This window comes from Zeus faber, assembly GCF_960531495.2.
Source record: "Zeus faber genome assembly, chromosome: 1".
Taxonomy (NCBI): domain Eukaryota; kingdom Metazoa; phylum Chordata; class Actinopteri; order Zeiformes; family Zeidae; genus Zeus; species Zeus faber.
In genome coordinates this window covers 58163470-58183960 of record NC_137193.1, presented here as the reverse complement: position 1 = coordinate 58183960, position 20491 = coordinate 58163470, and the positions used below count along the sequence as shown (strand labels likewise).

General features: G+C 43.2%; 2 protein-coding genes across 6 annotated transcripts in view; both read left to right on the top strand.

Moving 5' to 3' along the window:
* pde4dip (phosphodiesterase 4D interacting protein) overlaps positions 1 to 7072 on the top strand; it is a 76537-nt gene extending 69465 nt beyond the window's left edge. For 3 of the 5 annotated variants that reach the window (XM_080006864.1, XM_080006861.1, XM_080006863.1), the window contains 9 exons: positions 268 to 392; positions 499 to 639; positions 1203 to 1277; positions 1618 to 1808; positions 1924 to 2067; positions 2302 to 2440; positions 2739 to 2785; positions 3105 to 3219; positions 4919 to 7072. In XM_080006864.1, coding sequence (XP_079862990.1) covers positions 268 to 392; positions 499 to 639; positions 1203 to 1277; positions 1618 to 1808; positions 1924 to 2067; positions 2302 to 2440; positions 2739 to 2785; positions 3105 to 3219; positions 4919 to 5247 — 1306 coding nt within the window. In that variant the 3' untranslated portion in view covers positions 5248 to 7072. The remainder of the gene's footprint in view (positions 1 to 267; positions 393 to 498; positions 640 to 1202; positions 1278 to 1617; positions 1809 to 1923; positions 2068 to 2301; positions 2441 to 2738; positions 2786 to 3104; positions 3220 to 4918) is intronic. The other 2 variants (XM_080006862.1, XM_080006865.1) reach the window with 2 other exon arrangements.
* Positions 7073 to 8353: 1281 nt separating this feature from the next.
* mast2 (microtubule associated serine/threonine kinase 2) overlaps positions 8354 to 20491 on the top strand; it is a 157593-nt gene continuing 145455 nt past the window's right edge. Inside the window, exon 1 of the mRNA XM_080006553.1 lies at positions 8354 to 8431. Within this exon, the coding sequence (XP_079862679.1) occupies positions 8357 to 8431 (75 nt within the window). The 5' untranslated portion in view covers positions 8354 to 8356. The remainder of the gene's footprint in view (positions 8432 to 20491) is intronic.

Genomic DNA, 20491 nt, shown 5'->3' with positions numbered 1-20491 from the left:
AGGCAGCAATACACGGGGTCCGGTTTAGTCTTGTTGGGTGTGTTTTGCAGTTTCCTGGGTTCTCTGAAAACGCAGCACGATTTTCCGAGTTTACTTGAATAGAGCCTGGGCTCCCCCCGGTCTGTCATCTCCTGGTGGCTCGTCTCACGGAGCAACCACTATGCGTTCTACGCAGCGCAACCCTCCTGTCTCTAAAACAAGACAGGAGTCCTGCGGGCTGGACCCCGAATGATATACTCTTCCTATACCTATTGGTGTGCCCCACAGGCTTCAGCACGAGGTGAGCGTTGTACAGCAGCAGCTGTGTGAGAGCCGTGGTCTGGTCCACTCCCTCCAGTGTGAGCTCCAGATGTACCACAGAGTGTGTGGGGTCCCCCAGAACACGCCCTCAGGTAAGACCTCTATCTGTTCACTGGACTCAGGACCGCAACAGTTAGAGAATCGTCTGCCCTCGGCTCGCCAAAGTATAACAGTTTCTCGTCTAATTGTGTTTCCAAGCAGGTCAAGCTGGGGAGAGTGCCCAGCCTGAAGACATGAGCACCAAGACCTTTGACCCCAGTGAGCTTCACATTCAGCTGCAGCAGCGTCCGACAGGACGGGCGGATGTGCAGCCTCCAGCCCGGAGACAACTCTTCACCGGTCAGCTTTGTTTACCACAGACAGTTTTTTTTCCCAGACCGCCAGGCAGTTTAGCGTTGGGTGGCTGGGATGAGTTAGGACAGATGCAATAACAAATTCTGTGTTTAACTATCCACATATTCAAATATCTGAGTATCTATTATCTAAATTCAGTTTTATTTTTCAGGGAAAGCAATAAAGGAAGGAATTCAATGGTTTAGCTGTCCACCATCCACCTCAACCTCACAAACTATAAAATAAATGAATTGATGCATAATACTATATAACAAAACTATTATTACTATAACACTTTAGTCCAAGGGTTCCCAAACGGGGGTCTGCAGCCCCCCAGGGGTTGTCAAAGGAATTGCATGGGGAGTTTTTTTATATAGCTATATTTATATGTTTGTATTTTTAAAGATGTGAGGAGAACTTAGTCAGAGCTTAGTCTGCCTCGGCATCGAAATATTTGTGAACCCCTGCTTACAGTTAGTCCAGGGTAGGTTGATTTACATTGCATTCATTTTACACTGCTTAACAAAAACCCGTTCACTTCTCTATGTTGCCATCGGTGCCTTCCACAGACAATGTCTCGTCTCCACCTGTGAGAGACATTGGCTTCTTCAGAGCTTCAGGGGAAGCTGAGGCTGCTGACAGCGGTGAGATGACATCCCGACATCTTTCTGATCTGACACAGGCAATACAGTATATTGATACCGAGCCAAAAGAGGACAGACGGAAAGTTATTTACTTCTGAAAGGATCATTGTCCAGACATTTGTTACGACCTGTGTGGTGAATCTTGACATAGATATGATATTTATATAGCCATGCTGAGCACAATAACCAAATGCACCAAATGCCATCTTTCTGCCATCAACAGTTATTTGTATACGTGCATTATTCAATGTGTTTTTGTAAGTAACATGTGTCGGCAAACTGTGTCGAAACACATCATGAGTCAGAGAATTTAGTTACACAAACATTCTCCTCCCGCCAGCTCCTGCTCCACGGGGCCTGGCTCCGGACGCTGCCTCCTCCGGCCTGCATGGCCGCCAAGCAGTGGGTCGCGTGGAGGATTTCCAGGCCTTGCAGCAGCAGATCCTGGAGGGCGGTGCGCTTGTCCGCACAATGGACGCTCTGCTCAAGCCCTTGACCGACCCTGCCCTGCGGGAGTTCAGCCTTGACCAGGTGAGAGTCCAGGAACCCTGCGGTAAGGGGCCATCTCAAGATACGTTTGCAGCTGGGAATGTGAAGAACAATATGGACGGACCTATTAAACTGACCTTCTCCTTCTTCCTTCCAGCCCTTAGACACCGGCTCTGTCCGGAAGCTGCTCGTTGACACCAAGATGCTGCAACAGATCCTGAGTGAGGCCAACGCTCTGCTCAGAAGGTTCTGGAGAGCAGCTCCGCCCAGTTCTTCCAACTGTAACCTCAGCAGCAAGCAGGTAGGACCATGTTTATCTTACCCTCGTCTCTATGCAAACAAACCAACAGCTGAGCAGGGTTCAGAACGATTCAATGATAGATCCCATGTCCTACGGAATTCGGTCTGTCCACTGTCAAAAAAACTTCCCGTCTGGGACCCACGGGTCTGTTTTTCTGTTCTCGCGTTACGGTCAGATCTGAAATTCATAATAGACTAGCCGCGCGGATTTAGACTCCCGTGTTTATTTTTTCAGGAACAGTCTCTCAAGGAGGAGATTGTTTCCCTACAGCTGAGACTCTCGGAGCAGGAGGAGGTTCTGAGGGAGGCCGGGGAGAGTCTGAGGAGCTCCAACGCCACCAAAGACTGCATGGAGAACTTCATAGTCAGCCAGCGTGAGTCACTGTTCACCTCTAGCATGGCTTTATTCCCCAACATTCACGATCAAATACAGTATGTGGAATATGAACAAGCGCTTTTTTTCATGCCTTATGACCTACGTATGCAACGCTGACCTCAGCAGTTTTTTTACTCTCATTTATAGTGAGTTATATTATATACCAATTCAAATGTTTCATCTTTCTTCGTGTTTGATCCTCATTTGCATTCCAGCGGGTTTGTGGCTAAATAACCATGTGGTCCAGAATTGATGACTCACAGCTAATTCAATTTTTTACATGCTGATTTGTTTAGTGTCGAGAACCAGGGATGTGTTGAAGAAAGCCAAGAACAACTTGGAGGTGAGCTAAGTTCCCTTTTTTTACTACCCCAAAATAATGTACTGTAAAACTGACATCATAGACAAATAAGCAGTGATAATTTCATGATTACTGCTTATTTGTCTATGAACATGCCTTTCTCGTATTTTACCAAATATGCGGGATCAAAAAAATACAGATCCGAGGTAGAAGAGCTGATCCGATCATCAAACTCTATCATGGCCCTCCCTCCATCTCCTCCTCACTCCTTCCTTCCTCCATCCTTCTCGCCTCCTCTTCCTCGCTCACTCTGCCCCCGTTCTCTCCCTCCTTCCCGATCACGCCCGGCGACTTCCCCCAGGAAAATGAGCGCAGGATCTCCTCCCTCCGCCGTGCCTCTATCTCCCGGCCTCCATCTCCTCCTTCCCCCTCCTCTTCTTCCTCCTCCCCTTCCTCACGGCACTCTGCCGGTCAAGGTACGGCCCTCTGGCTCTGTGTGCATTTGCTGCGGCTCTCCTCTCCTCCTCCTCCTCCTCCTCTTCTCTTCATTCTGGTGTCCACATAGTAGTTGTTTCTGTTTAATTTCCAGCTTTTGCTTGATGTTTTGCAATGAGCGTGCTTGTGCTTGTGCCTGCGCTTGTGGGTTTTTTTTTTGTTTTGTTTTGTTTTCAAATTAGGTTGCAGGGAAAGGTCATGACCAAAGGCAGTGCTTTTTAGCTCCGGAAATACAACACTCATAGAATAATGTTTTTCACCCTCGGGCAGCCGAGGCTGAAATGAATAAAAGTAAGGGATGATATGCAGCCAGCCCGTCACGGTGGGGTCTTGTGTCTGTCTGATGGGTTTCTTTTGCGATAATCACCCAATGGCCGCACATTATCCCACTAATAACATGGCTACTTGCTAAATAAACTGATATATTGAGACGGAATATTCATTTGAAATTATTTCATAACTAGTACTTAATTTCTGCTAAAGAAAAATTGTTGTTGTAGTTTCTATGTAGTGTCACAAGATGTCGCCACTAGCTTATTTGAACATTACCAAGCAGGTAGAGGGATAGGAAGGACATGGAGAAGTGGTTGCCAGTGGCAACAGCCATTATTAACGGACAGCGGTTAATATTCAGAAATAACTGACTGCTGAATGCAGCTATTGACCAATGGGAATCAAGTATTTCACAGAGCTGTATAGTAATATGAAATATGATATGAATATACAAATACAATTTGATGTGAAATGAATATAATAATATATTATTCGATGATTTATGAATACTATATAATAATAAGATAATAATATAATAATAACCCTTATTGGTATACCACCTTTCATACACAACTGCGACGAATGCAACTCAAAGTGCTTTACATAAAAGGAAGCCGTCAAATAGTAACATAACATAAAAGCAAAGCAAAAAAAATGAATTTACAAAGTAGAATAATAAAATAGTAAAATAAATTTAAAACAGGGTAAGAAAATGCAAATATACAAAATTGCCTTCAAAGAAAAATTTTAACAAGAAAAATGCATTTCATAAAAAGGTTAATATTAACACAATAATATTATTAATACAATAATTACACCATCCTTAGACTGTAAGTGATTTAATTTTGTCCTTCCCTACTTACCCAGCATCCCCCTCTCTTCCGTCTTCTCTCAAAGCCTGTCCAGCCTCGGTGTCAAATGCAATCTATGGAAATTGGATTGTCCAAAGTTCATACTCAAGTCATTATGAACTATAAATTGACTTAGAGTGGAATCACTGTTAAAACTTAGTCGGTAACTTAGTCATACACACTAATGTGTATGACAGCTGATGCAGTTCCACTCAATTTTATAATTGAGTCGATGTTAATCCCTCAGTTAATATTGGATTAGAAAGTGTTGGGAATTAGGTTGTTAGAGATGGTTATGTTTAGGTAGGGGTTAGTGTGGCTAAAGTCAGGTTAAGCTGAAGCCAAGATTCAGGGAAATTCCCCAATGTATGGACACGTTGATACTAAGTTATGTACTAAGTTGTCACTCAAGTACGATTGACTTGAGTATCAATTGAAAGGCTCAGCTGATAGTCAGTTGATACCGAGTTGAGTATTTTTTGGACTATCCGAACACAGTTGTCGTTATTAAGATGAGACATACTTATAAAAACCTGTGGATTTGTCCTCTCTCCAGGTGAAAACCCAGGAGGCTTCCGTGAGCTCACCGTCGCTACTGGTCGGGGTGTTGTGAGGTCCGAGCCCGTTCCACGTCCCATCCCCGCCTTCAGAGGCTCCACGTCCATCCCCCGGTGGGAACACCGCCCCCCACCCACCCCCCGCCCCACGGGCCGTCTTCCTCTAACGCACCGGCCCCAGCTTCCTCCTGGCACAGGATCCCTTTCCCACTCAAAAGGATGGAAGACGGGCGTCAGCCAATCCAGGAGGTCTAATGCCTTCAATGAAAGGGGAAACGTCGTGATGGAGGGACGTAAGGTGGAAGGGACGCTTAATGTCTTTCCTTGAGGTTAAGTGGGTCCGATGTTCGATTTTTGTCACGAGAATGAGAGTCTGTGTCTGGTGCTGTGTATACTTTGTGTACAGTCAGCACATAAAGGGCTTTACATTACGGACCCCAAGTGTTTCTCTTCCTTCATCTGAGATTGTTCAGATCTTCGGCCTCAGCAGGGAATTCAAGTACAAAATTGTATTTATGCCAGCATGAAAAGGAGCTTTGAAAAAGCAAACAACCAAAGTGCTTCATGAGGCTATTGTTTGTAAATGTAAAAAGATAGCTGCATGTGGTGTGAATAGCTTGGGGGACAGAAGCCATATTCTTTGATGATATTTGATATTTTTTTCTTTTGCCACAGTATTATTAAGGCCATACAAATGGTCAACTATTGATCATGTCACATGGTGACAGACATGCATGTATTTCATGATATTTACCAAGGTGTATGATAGGGTGAGAAGTACGTATGTTTTTTTTTTGTTTTGTTTTGTTTTTTAACTAACAGAAATATCCTAAAGTGTAACATGAGCCAAGGGGCTGCAGACCCTCCTGAAGCTCCTTCTGAGGCTCATCCAGGGTGTTGTTAGGTTTTGGAAGTCAACAGTCCAAGTGTTTCTAAATAAGGGTCCAACCCGGTCTTCCTGCTGAACGGCCAAAACATGTATTTGCAGACGTCGGAACGCCTTTTAAGTAAACTGCTGTGTTTACCATCCAGCTCAGCCAGTGTTCACAACCAGAACATGTGACACCACCGTGCAAGACACGGAGCAGCTGTCACCCTGAAACAAACCTGTTAATCGCCACGGCCTAATGGAGACAAAATGTGTGTTTTTCGATTCATCCATTTCTAAAACACTATGGAAATTGACCAACTTTCCAGTTAAACAGTCTCAATTTATTCCTCGCATTTTCAACCAAAAAGACAATTTTTTTTTCTTTATAGCAAAATTGTAAATATTTTATTTTAAGTCCTATTACAAATAAATTCCAAAAATGTCTTCATGGGATGAGCTTGGATATCTAATTTATCTTATTTTCTAATATTCTATAATAGAAATTGCGACAATCAGGGGATCCAATTGGGAATTGGGTCATTTACACTGGCTTAACCAATGATAGTTTAATTGTTTAACTAGTTTTATGTGAAGTTAATGCTTGTTTTTTGGTGCACGAGCTGTAGTTTTCCTGCCTGTTAATATTGACATAACATATGCAATATATGGGTGACTGTGCAATAGCCTTCATGATTTTTGATGTCTGGCTTTTTGATGTCTTTTGCCGAGCTATGCAAATGCCATGTCACCTGTATCTGGATGCAGAGATATGTTTCAACGCACTCTCTCTTTTTTCATGAATAAGGTCTGGTATTGACGTTAGACTTTTTGAATAGTTGTAATCATTACATTTTAAGTTTGAATCCTTTACCTGACCCTTCCCTGTACCCCTTACTAGTCGTAAACTGAAACTTAGTAATCATCTTAATATTCAATAACAATTTGAATTGTTATTGAATTTGAGCTAAAAAAAAATGACATCGATAATACAGTATAACAATAAAAACATCCAAAGTCAACCGCTAGTTGACTAGCAAGTGGAATTTGTCTTTGTTTAATTGCTCCAAAGCACAGCCTATCGTGTTGTTTGTCTGTATATATTTGTTTTAAAGTGGAAAGTGTGTATATGGAGGAAGGAGTAAAAAGTATAAAAAGTGCTTGTTCTTGCTCTGACTGGGAGCCTTTCGGGCCGAGCCCCGGTTTATTTCTATCAATGTTGTCCTATGTTTGGGGGTAAACATCCTTTTCAATAAAAGGGGAAAAAGCTCATTTGTTCATATCATTCCCATTTGTTCATATCATTCTTTTTTTTCACATCATTGTTATTTGTTCATATTATTCTTTATTTGTTCATGTCATTCTTTTTTTTCCACGTCATTGTTATTTGTTCATATTATTCTTTATTTGTTCATATCATTCTTATTTGTTCATATTATTCTCTTTTAGTGCTGGCAACATACATGCAGTTCTTCTGTCTCTCAAAAACACAAATTTCAATGCAATACAAATACCGCACAAGTGGATTTGATATATACTAAGGTGTAATCCCATGATTAGTACATAAAAGTATGTACTGAAAAATACACCTCAAGTGCACTCAAGTACAAACTGACTTATTCGTACTGAAAATATGTTCAAAGTATATTTCTATACTTTGAACCTACTTTCAGGATGAATACATCAAGTTCAAGGTTTGAACGAATCACTCCCAGTTTAATCTTTTGGGTTTTCAATTATTCTTATTCTTATTCTTTTGTTCGTTTTTAATTTCCGCCAGTAGGAGGCAGCGGACACCGCATGACCGATGGGGGCTCATCTCAGTCACTGCACGCAGCGACGCGTCATTTATTCCAACTTACACACACACACACACACACACACACACACACACACACACACTTCCATTAAAAAACCAATCACAACAAATTAAATGTGACGCAAATTGTCATTTCTCTGCAAAATAAAAACCGGCGCCTTTGGCAAGAGCAGCGTGGTGTGTGTGTGTGTGTGTGTGTGTGTGTGTGTGCGTGCGCGTGCATGTGCGTGCGTGCGTGCGTGCGCAGAGATCCAGGAAGCTGCGCGAGCCGCCCGCGCCGCCGCCGCACCAGAGCAGGTCGCACGGGGCTCAGCTTCACACAGCTGCCGGCGGGAAACATGGAGGGACGGCGACCGGTCCACTAATTAACCCCCCCAACCGTCGATTCGGTGCGGAAGAACCGCACGTCGTTTATCACGGAAGACAGTACCCGCGGTTACCATGGATGACACCGGAGCCGAGGCAGGTAGAACCGGTTAGCTGACATAAGCTAACTTAACAGTCGCCGCTCATGGGAAACAACCTGCCGGGGATGGGAGGCTGGGAAGGCCGACTCTGGGAGCTCTCCGCCGGGCCAAGCAGCAGCGAATCGCGTCGCGGCGCCGAGCCCGTAACACCGCTGCTCGTCACGCCGACATTCAAGTTAGACTAGCGCGGCGAACAGGCCGAATTGAGCGCACAGTACGTCGGCTCTCGCACCCCCCCCGCCCCCCGGCAGTCGGATCGTTATCCTCCGGGGCTCGCGGAAGAATGCAGAAGAGCGAAAACAAACAGAAGAGGAAGCTGTGCAACATGGAGCGGCAGGCCAGCGACGAGCGAGATGCGGTGAGTCGACGCCGCTGGGTCTAATGGTGGCAGGCGTGTGTTTAAAGTCGCGTCCCTCGGGGCGTTTTGTTCAGAAAGCCAGTATTCGACGCGTCATTCCGCTGGCCGGTCCCGGGAAACCTGTCCTCCGAGGTATTCGCGTTATGCGTGTTGCTCCTCTATAGCTGCGTTGCCATTGTTGGTGGCGGGCTCCGCCACTTTTCACCCGGCGAGAATGGAGAGATCAGGCAAGCCAAGAAGTCTGGAAGCCGCGGTGTGTCAGATAAACCGATGGAGCTACGTGTGGTCGTTACGCTCAATGTGGATGAACATTTACAACAAAAAAAAAAAAAAAAAAAGACTAGGGCTTGGATGCGAGGCCATCGCCACAATCTCAAGTAACCAAGATAAAACAAAACAACTGGATCATACGAAGGCATAGCTTTTAGAATTGGGTGACGATGAGGGGAAAACCTGGATGTGTAAAAATATATATATATATATGTTGTGGTGTCGAATGGAAATCTGGGACGTGTAGTACAATTCACCCAAACCAGGTGATGCATGGATAACCTCTTTAAACCTGGATGCAATGGAAGCCCCCCCCCCCCTAACAAAATGTAATCTTAAACTGCTGTTGAAGGTCATTGTAAGATGTTGAATAAGAATACCAGGCGTGGATGAAGTCATGACTGTAATAACTCCCGTTTCTCCCATTGTGTCATGTGAGATTCCCCCTCCACCCTCACACTTGGGACGTCTGTCGTCATGGTAGTGTCTTCTGCCTTCATGCTCCATGCCGTCTGTCCATCTTCCTCTGTAGCTTTGCGCCTTGTCATAAACACAAACTCTCCGGTTTAATCGCTCAGGCGAACACACAAGCACCTCTTTTAGGGTTAGTGTGAGCAGGGTAGGGAGATGGCAAAAGCCAGCGAACCCCCTGGTATTGTGGAATGGTGGACGGATGTTACTGCCACGATTTTTTTATTTTGTGGTGAGAGAAGCTTTCAAAGGGTGTGGCCGGAAGACCTTAACATAAACCTTCCTCTTCAACTGGCTATCAGTAATATGCGGGCGAATTAATTATTCTCTGGTTTTGTGTGTGTGTGTGTGTGTGTGTGTGTGTGAGACAACAAGTAAGTTAATGTAATATGTAGTTTGTGCTTAAATATTTTGGAAAATAACGGATCTTTAGTCATGGAAACTAAAACACAAGGTTTAGTTTTATATCCCTAAACATGGCAGCTTTTTTATAAGGCTTTAGGGTCCGAATGTTTAACTGTAAAATGAATGAAATCATTATTACCTCATTAAGAGTGTGTGTGTGTGTGTGTGTGTGTGGCTGTTAACATTATGTGCACCATGATTTGTTTAGATTACAAATTTCTTTTAAATTACTATTCATTTCAAATAGTGTCTGAGTTGCAATTTCACAAACTGGACGATAATGATCAACTGCAAATAATCAGGTTATGTAGCTGCACCAGATCCGACCTTGTTGATAGGGTTATGTATTACAGTTTTAACTACGAGTAATGTAATCAACAGTTAACCTCATTGATCCTCTTCATCGCGTTCATGAAATGTGCAAGTTGTTGAGGGTACAATAGTCACAGTGCAGGTCTTTGGATCAGGGAGCATCTCTTTTGCGCTGCATGCATGTGGTTTTGACGGCATTTGTTTAAGCTGAGGTCCTTGGCGTTGTGTAACATTCATTTCAATGCAAATCTTTCAGGATCCAGTCCCTACCCGGAGGTCATTGCTTCCTTCCAGTAGATTTCTCATCTTCTTTTCCATAGCCTGCTTTCCAGGGAATCCTATATCTTTTCTCCCCGGCGGTTCCGCTGTGTTATTCTGCTGTGATCATGGCCCTTCCCTGTTATACTAGCCACATGTGCTCTCTGACATGTTGAATGGGTGCAGTAAAAAACACAGCCCCAGACATAGTAGACAGTGTAAGACCACGCACTTCACTGCAATTGACTGACATTAATTGCAGATATCTTTTTTTTTTTTTTTTTTAATGCTGCTGCGTTATGTCCTTGATATTTGTGGCAAAGTCTGAACACCGATGTAGACTGTTGTTTGTCTTTCCTCCGTCGGCTTTTTCGACTCTATGTTAAAATGTGTGCATTATTTGGTTATTTATTCATTAGTTTGCTTAGTCAGTACTTATATTTTCCCCAAGACTGTCCTTCCAGACATTTGGCTGTATTTCTTCTGCTCAATATCATACTTCATCCATCTTGCTGTTTAATTGTTACAGGCCTTTTCTCTTTCTTCATATTCTGTGTTTTAATTTGTTCCTTTGTATTCTATTGATTATCAATCACTATCCCTTTTGTGAGTAATGCTGTTCATCTTCAGCACTTCAGAATGTTGCCTTCGTGTCATGAGTGTAGCCAAGTTTTATGTCCATGACATACATATTTTTCTACCTTTCTAAAATGCACATTTTTGATGGCTGCGGGTCTTTCATGCAGTTATTTCATTTTTTTTCAACAATCACTCTTTGGAGCTGTCTGTGCTGTCGGCACCGTCTAGAATTTTAATAGTGTTTTGCACTATGAACACTTTATCACAAGCCCCAGGGAACACCAGGGCTTTGCTGATTCGATAGTGTTTATATACACGATGGCTGCAGGAGTCATAGTTGTTCTTGATTGCACTTCTCCCTCCTTGGGACCAAGCTAATTAGGACAGACTCTGAAAAGCTGAACTCTAAAGGGGATTACCAATGTACAGTGTAGCACAGTTTAATTTGCAAATGGGAGAATGGGGGGGGGGGGGGGGTTGTAGTGCTTGCCGCTTGTCATCATGAGCTTCAGGCCATTCTGTATTGGTGCAATCTCCAAAAAGCGAGGCTGTTATTGAGATGACAAGTCTTTCTTTCAATCTTTCTTATGCGGAATGGTCAATAAAAACAATTACAAGCCAAATCTATTTAAATAAATAATGGAAAAATATTATTAAAGCCCCCCCCCCCCCCCAAAAAGTGAAATATTTTGTGAAGATAATCCAAGCTTTCGAGTGTTCCCGGGTCAGCCATGGTCCCGGATGTAAACAAAAGTGTGTGTGTGTGTGTGTGTGTGTGTGTGTGTGTGTGTGTGTGTGTGTGTGTGTGCCCTGATACCGTTTCTATTGCTATGTCGCAGATCAGTGGCCAAACTTCTTTACGGCAGTATTTTACACCACAGTGCTTTACCTTATCTGCACGTGGGAGCGAGTGCAACCAAACATGGGGTAAGGTGGCGCTTCAGGAAATTACTCCTTGGCTGGATAATTTCAACATTTGCTACCGCGACAACATAAGGCGAGCAAGTCGGGAGCGCGACAAAAATATGCAAAGGTAGGAACCGATAAGCACAATCAAAATGTCTTACGGAATCCACGGTTCTTGGAAATAACAATTACTTGGCATATACTGGTCTAGATCAGAGTTAGCTCAGGGCTCCAGACTAATTTTTTTTGGTGCTCCCTACTGAAAATTTTAGGAGCACCACTGAAATCGACATACAACGCAACACAATCCTATTTATTTCACCTTAACTGTGTTACTGATAAATGCTTAGGTGATAAATAGACAATTTACAGAAATAAGAATGTGGTGTTTTATTTTAAAGGAGCTAGTCCCAAAGTAGTGTTTTAACAGGAAAAAAAAGTCATTAAAGCAGCACTATGTAACTTTTGGAATTTGGAGGAGGGGGAGGAGGAGGAGGCGGCGGTGGTGGCTTAGTTCCGCGATTGGAAGATTTAAATTTTGCACAAACGAACACATACACTTCTCACTCCCTCCTAGTGTTTCACATGATATACGATGATGATGGAAAAAAGGGAACAGTCGGCATATTTGCAAGTAGCTCTGGTGCTCCCAGTTATACAATTGAGAAGCACTGTCTCTAAAGATGGTCGCAAAATGCGACTAAATGGTCACAGTCTGGATCCCTGTAGCTTGATCTGCTCTAGCTTGGCTTCACACTTTTTTTTTAACATTACATTTAACATTTCATTCTATCTTATTTAGCTTCCTTCATGAATTACTTGGAGCCCAGCCCGAGCTCAGTGATATTTGGCAACAACAATGTAGTCTGAATGTTTAGCCTGGTTATTGCTGTTCCACTTACTATTCACTTTATCCGACAGTACTGAATCCTGCTGGTGAGACATCATCCTGTCATCCTGAGTAAAAATTTGACGGATAACAAATTTGACTTCAATCCCCAGTTGTACAGTACACACTGTAACAACTGTAACTATCATGATTTGAAAACCTATGGAGTACTCGTGTCCTTAAAGAAGTGATTGAAACTCTAACTTCATGGCGTCATTAAAAACAGTTCATAAATGGATCGGCAGGAATCTAAAAGAGTTCTAATGTTAATGTGTTAAGTTTTGCCAAGAGCACCTTGAGAGGGCTTTGACTGCACAGTCCAGCCTCTTGAAATAAGTAATGATTCTCACTCCAATATTTTAGCGTTCATTTGGAATTGAATTACAGGTTACCATTGGATGCCAACACAGTCTCTGATGGCGCTGACAGTACCTTGACTCTGTTCTCTTTCAGTCATTAGATCTCTTTTAGGCTAATCATTAACCTCCTCCTCCACTTGCACATCATGTGGGGGAATGACTTCCTTCCTATGGATTGAGCAACCATGGATGAGTTATGTAGCTCCTGCTAGAGGTATTGAGCAATGGCGGCTAGAGGTCAGGGACATTTTTTATGTATTTATTTCCATTTTTTTTAATACGCATGTGCAAGGAATAGGCAGGAACAAGTTTACTTTGTTTAAGTGCGAAAAATCAGTGTTATCGTAAATGAATGCGGTTCACATCTGAAGTAATTTAAGATCCTCAACATGTCCAAATCACGAGATGACCAGGAAATCCGATGACAAATGCAACTTTATGAATCCATAGAGGTAAATTCAGCCGTTACAGCAGCAACAACAGTGCAGTCAGCAGCTAAAATATTCATTCACAATACGGTATGGGCGTGATTCCTGAAGTTGGAGAGAGTTCAACTTTTAATGGAGACACTGCAAACTAATTTATATCCTTTTTTTCTTTCTTTTTTTTTCTTTTTTTAAACCTGTGCCGTCAGCATGTGAGAACAAGATAATGGGTACTTATTGGAATTAAATTCAGTTACTGGGGGCGAATCTAATGATATTTTTTCATTCACTACTATGTTTAAAGCAAGAAGGTATCATGCGTGCTTCATATTGCACTTTAATTTAACAATTGAGCATTGAATATTTTATCTATTTCAGGATTTTATTTAAACATTGGACATCTTGTTTTCATTTAAGACCATGGGCAAAAGTTACTTGCTTTAAGTGTTTGACAGAATAAATGGAAAGCAAAGTTATGTTTGTCTTCCCCACCTTTTTTTTATTTTTGTTTTTATTTTTTTTTTTGCTGATCTGAAAAATGATGCGATCTGAACTGTGAGTTTTGTGATCCGTTGCACCCTTAGTAATCAGGAGTGTTTTCTGTAGAGCTGCCCACTGAAGGTGGATGAGTCGAAGTATCAGTCATAAATGAGTCAGAATCAGTCAGGCGACTTGAATTTGTGGAGTTGAGCAGTCATTTTTTTAATTTTTTCAGTCAGGCAGGGGACGGGGACGGGGACGGGGCACGAGTTAGGATGGGTATCGTTAGGTACTTTTCAAAGGTACTACTACCCTCACCGATATTGCTTCTTGATCCGGAACCTTTATCGGTTATTATTTAAAACAAATTTTAAGAGGAAAAACTAAAACAAATGAAGACCAGAATCAACACTGCTTTAATTTCTGTGCATTACGCATGGAAAGGGGCGATGGGGGGTAGAGAGAGAGAGAGAGAGAGAGAGAGAGAGAGAGAGAGAGAGAGAGAGAGAGAGAGAGAGAGAGAGAGAGAGAGAGAGAGAGAGAGAGAGAGAGAGAGAGAGAGAGAGAGAGAGAGAGAGAGAGAGAGAGAGAGAGAGAGAGAGAGAGAGAGAGAGAGAGAGAGAGAGAGAGAGAGAGAGAGAGAGAGAGAGATGCAAGTTGCAAGTGTTATGTAGCCTAAATAGAAATTAGATTGACTTAATTTCTCCAATATCGGTAACAGTCCCAGTAGCGTCGGAACTTATTTGAACTACAGTCTTTAACCATTCAGCCCTGGGACCCGTGCGTGCGGAAATGATTTCCCATTCACCAGTCACCAGCACCATGCCCTGCAGCTACAGAAGACCCCCAAGCCCTCAGAGGAGCCGGGAGCCCACGGAGCAACACCCACGCATGGCCCTGCGGAGCATAAACCAGTCCCAGGTAGCGTGAGGAGACCCTGCATCCCCGAAGTGCAACACCCCCCCCCCCTCACCCACACACACACACACACACACACGCACACACACACACGTGCAGGCATATGATGCAATAATTATGTCAAAATATTATTTACAGATCACTGGAAAGTCTGGGCGTGACATCTCATATAAATACTCTTCATTTGCACCAGCCCCCTGCAGATGATTGCGCACAGCTACCTTTTTAAAATGTATTTTGTGGTATCTATGCAGTTACCACCAGGTCTCTGCAGACATAACAATTTCACGCTAACTGCGTGTGACTATTAGCACCTGTGAATTGGATGCTTTTTGCAACGAGGCTCATTGACATAGAAAAGGGCCAATTTTACACCAAATGAAAATAATACCTAATAATACGCAAATTACAAGGGCGCACCGGGACACTATTTGCATGGCAGCGCAGTTAGCGGTGCATTTCACCCTTTGAAGGTGCTTTGTGAATGAGACCCTAAAAAAAATGCGCAACCCTTTTGTGTATTCGTCCCTGAGTTTGAGTTCTGACACTGGGAGAGATAGGCGAAGCACAACAGATCAACACAGGGGCGCAATAGGCTGGGCAGCGGATCCCAGTCGTCCGGGATTCCCCTCCCCCCAGCGGAACGGGGGATAACATTACATTCTATGTGAGCGCGTACCCCCCTACCCACGGCACAGCCCCACAGCAATGAGTGCCCTGTGCATTGAGAGAGCGCCAGAGAACAGGTACCCGGACGGCCAGGTGCCACGACAGGAATCCACCCGCCCCTGAGACCACATAGGGAGCCCACAGGGTGCACACCCACCATCTAACCCCCCGCCCCCACGCAAGCCCTACCACCGCGCCCACGGGGCAGGCAACCCCAGCGGTGCGCTGACCACAGGGCCAAGACCCGAACCCGCAATGCGCACCCTCTGATCCCAGCCCCAAACCTGCGAGTACTCTCCAAAGCAACACAAGGAAGCCAGCCGCAGGCACCCCACAAGGGCACAGCCCTCCCCCAGCCCCAGAATTTAATTACTGTTTAACATGTAATTAAACCGAACACTACTGACCACATGTAAACAAACCGGTCGTCGGCCATCGCTTGTAGGTTCCTGACACCGGAGCAAGTTGACTTCATGACGTCCACATTTTAAGCTCAGTGTGGACGAAAATAAAATGGAGAAAGGAAAAGATGTGTTTCAAACTCGGCCCCAAGTATCGCAATAATATTGTATCGCGAAATCCCTGGAGATTCTCACCCATAATGGCGGCCGCTGTGGCTCCAAGGTGCTAGTCCCAGTTGTGAAGGGTGCAGAAAACTGGCCTGATTGATAGTCAATTTATAATGTCTGCCATGTTTATGTGCCCAGGAGATAATGGGGTTGAACAAACACGACGCAAAGCATTATTCATGAAGCCCTGATTACCCAGAATTACGGTCAAGATGAGTCCTACTGTATACACTGTATCAAAGGGAGGGAATGGCATTTATTGCAATTGGTTATTGTGGTTTTTTTTTTGGGTTTTTTTTCACTGAATAACAACCTTTGTTATGAAGAGAAAATGAACTGTGCAGCTACATACTTAAGAGGTGAACAGGCTCCCTGCGTTCATGAAATGGTCACAGTGTGTTTGTGCAGTGTATTTTTTGTGTGACTCTTGCTTGCTTTTCTAATCCTTTCCCCCGTGACAAAAACACGTCAAACTGCTCTACAGCAGCTTAGGTGCATTGGCAATGTAGCTTCAAGTCACGCTTTAGCCTGCCAAACCCAGCAAAAGCTGCTTCAGAAACTTGATTTCGCCCAGTTAACACTGCAGCTTTAATGAATAAAATCCATCACTCCTGCTCCCGCTAATGCTTTTGTCTGCTTCGTTCTGCCTCGTGCAGTCGCCGTAATTGAGTACGGCGCTCATTTCACACTGAGCAAAATGCTTTGTCACTCTCCCCCCAAGACATCCTCTGCCTCTACTCTTTGCTACCCATCTTTAATTTTTTAGCCTTCCATTTCCACAACTGTGTTTGCTGTCTCTATGATCTCTGCTGTTCTGTCCTTTCCTTGTTCATCTATCTTCTCTAGCAATCACTGCTCTTCCCCACACTTGAGAATTGGGGGATTAGATATTCTGTAAAATGTCCTCTCCAATCGTACCCCAATGTTGGCATTAAAGTACACAAACACTAAACGGAATGAAATATGAAAAATTATTTTCATAGTTTCATGTTGGCATGTGCCATCTCAATGTTTTTTTGTGTGCAAGACATGATGAGATTAAGGATTTAAATCAAATGGTGGAATTTTCCATTCTGAATGTAGTACAGTACTGTAGTACATCAGCTGTTGCAGTTAAGGCTTGTGTGTGCTTGTTTAATAGGCTATTTGTGTGTGTTTGTGTCCATGTGGTATCATATAAACTGTCCAATATACTGACATATTGTGTTATTCAATGTTTATTATGCGTGTGTGTTTATTACTGTGTACGTGCGAGTGCAGTGACACTCTTTGCTATTGGCGAGATGTGAGTGTGTGCGTGACAAGTGTGCCTGTTTTCACTCAAGCTAAATAGAAGCAGTCATGTTGTTTTGTTGTGCACCCTTAGGCCGATGTATTTATACTGGTTGTGTGTCTGTGTTTGATTTTGTCATTGTTTGAATGATGATGTGTTGTGACATTGATGAAGTTTGATCGCTCTCAATACTTTATGCGGTGTATGATTGTGTGCTAAACTAGTACTGCGTCAGCTGTTACCTGCAGGTCATTTTGCTGTCTGTGTTAGCTAATAGCGTAGGACATCTATGGGCAGGGTTAGGACTGAAGGAGATTAAGAGGATGCGAGAGGGAGAGGGAGGAATGCTACATGCTTAAACCTGCATGGCCTTTCCTGGCTGGCGCTAGGATTTGGCTTGTGTAGAATAGACTGATGGGCCGCTTTGGCTAGAGAGACATGTTGTATATGTTAACAGGCAAGCCATATTAAGCATAATGGCTTTCAGAGGACACTGTTTAAATGCATATTATTATTGCAAGATCTGATGCTGCAGCTGCTATGAAGAAGTAACAAAGAAGAAAGGTCTGCTCAAAGTCCTATTTGGTTCTATTCCACTTAGCTTTGAAATGCATAAACAACTGACAGATAAAATGGCATTTATGCACGGACTGGAATTGGGTTTGTGTCCTTCAACACTCATTCAGGAAGAGTTTTGTAATTCTAGGATGGAAAAGGAAGCAGGAAATCTATGACTGATCAGCCACGATGTTTAGTTTTAAGCATGCTGTTTGGACTAATGTACAAATACTGTCTTCTTCTTCAATCGTGCACATCTAGTCACCATAAACTATTCACGCTGAGGCAAAACTACAGATGAACGGGACTGAAATGTCACGTGTTAACAGTATTTTGTTTAATGCTGGAAACATTTACCCCACAAGGCCTTGGACTATCTCATTATTTACACAAGCTTTGTTTTAGTCTTCAGTGTTAAATGTTTTGCATTTCTGCCTGTTTCAATGTTTAAAGAGGGCTAACTATTTTATTGCATGGTGGATAAGCTGAAATCAAAGACTGCGTCTGCAGCCTAACCTACCTCCCAAGTGTTTTGACGGTTGGGCTGAAGCCAATGAGGCTGAGGACATCTGTTCTTAGAGCAGCATGCCTCGTTCAGTTGTGATGATCTCACTGCGGCGTTGTCAATACAAGTTTCATGAGTCACCGGACTCATGAACTGTGTGTGTGTGTGTTGTCCCTGTGTGCTAGTATTTTTGAATGTAATGCACAGTGGCCGGCAATCTGATTGGGTCCTGCTTGGGTTTATGAACCTTTGGGCTGTGTCCAGCATGGTGCTTCCTGATAGCGGCACAACATCCTCCTTCCTCAAGCTCAGCAGCTGACTGTCCAAAGACAAATGCGTTGATTATTTACTTTGCCACACATGGATAATTGCGATCAGTTGAAAAACAAGGGCAAATTATACTCAGCTGCAAAACTTTATGCTTGTGCTTGTGTTTGTGCTTGCATATCATAGTGCAATAGCTTCTGTTAATTGGACACTGAGACGGCACAGATAGCGGATAAATTGAAAAAAGAAAAACGTCCCCGGCCACGATTTATTCATTGTGGAAGCAAATTTCGACATTGCGATTAATGTAGGATTAATTGTGCAGCCCTAGTCGGGAGGAGGAAAAAAAACTCCACTCCAAGCCTCTGAGTTAGGTTTATGTTTTGCCTCAAATGTGAAGTATTTCCAAACAGCACCTCCTTCTGTTTTCTTTGTCAATAAAAACCGGTCGCAAAGGCTCTGAACTTGCCATCTTTAATGAGCTAACACCATGACAAACTGGAGCACATAAGACGAGTGACGAGAAGAAGACAGCACTGTGAGAGAGTGGGAGGAGGCGGCGCTATGTGGGCATTGCAGTAGTGTGTGTGTGTGTGTGTGTGTGTGTGTGTGTGTGTGTGTGTGTGTGTGTGTGTCAACTAGCTGTTTTAGGGAAGAGGGAGCAAGACATTGCTGCTGCTACCGGTTTATCGATAGTGCAGAAAATAAGTATTGAAACCGTTTCAAATATTCAGAATCGATACCTAAAGAAAAATTTATATTCTTGACAACACTAGTCTGCAGACATTTTTAGTTCATCGGCCTCGTGTGCGCATGCCCATAAATTCTAAATGCCAAATATCGGCCGAAATAAAGGGCCAGCCCATTAATCTGTCGACCACTAGTTAGAGGCATGTTAGAATGGTTAGAATGTATAATCTGAGTGGTATTTTCAGCAAAAACTTCAAAAACATGTTTTGGGGACCTCTGAGAACTACAGTATTAACTTGTTGAAAGGAGCATAATAGGTACCCTTTAAAGCGCACATGATTCATTGCTGGTTTGATCAGCAATTTCCTGTAGGCCGGGAATTATCAGCAGGTTCATGATACATGCGCAGTGAGAATAGGTTTGACAACTATGACTTGGGACTCAGTGTGATAAATGTACTCTTGATCTTGGATCAAAAAGTGTTGTCTTGTTCAGACAAACTGCAAGTGCTATTTGCTCTGTGGCAGTAGTCAACCCGAGATTACTATGATTCACAAGTACACACAGTCGCACACACATCCAAATTCTTTATCCTCTATCCTATCCCTTTATCAGCTTTAAAACACTCTTCTCTCTGTCTCAGAATCCCCAACCTCACCAAACCCGACCAACGGGGACTCTCCAGTGTGGCACACCCTTTGATTACTTTTCTCCAAATGTAATCTCAGCCTACAGACATGAGCGGGCAAATGTGTAATTAACACACACAAACACATGCACATAAACATGCCCAAGCAACCTCCCACCCATTTTAACAGGGCACGTTTGGCTTAAAGCATTAGAGTTCAGCTATCAGTTTAATCCTCTGTGAATTCTTCTGTGGAGTAGCAGGGAGAAGGCCTGTCTGCCAATGGATCAGAACATTAAGGATTACAGAGTACATTATGGAAGATACAGCTTAGGAGCGTGTGTTTCTGTAGTATACTACTTATTTGTTTTATTTTATCCATGTGTGTCACTGTCACTGTGTCTGTGCGTGTGTGGGGGTGTGTGGTTTTTTTTTTTTTTTTTTTTTTTCGCCAACCGCAATGCAAATTATCTACGATATCTACGAGGACATTATTTACTTTTGCATCCTTTTCTAACAGTATTCAAAAATAGGATGTATGCCTAGGGCTGCTTGGCATGTTACAACCTATGAGCCAATCGAGCTGTGGAAATCATTTGTATATCCACCATAATGGAATTCTTTTTTAA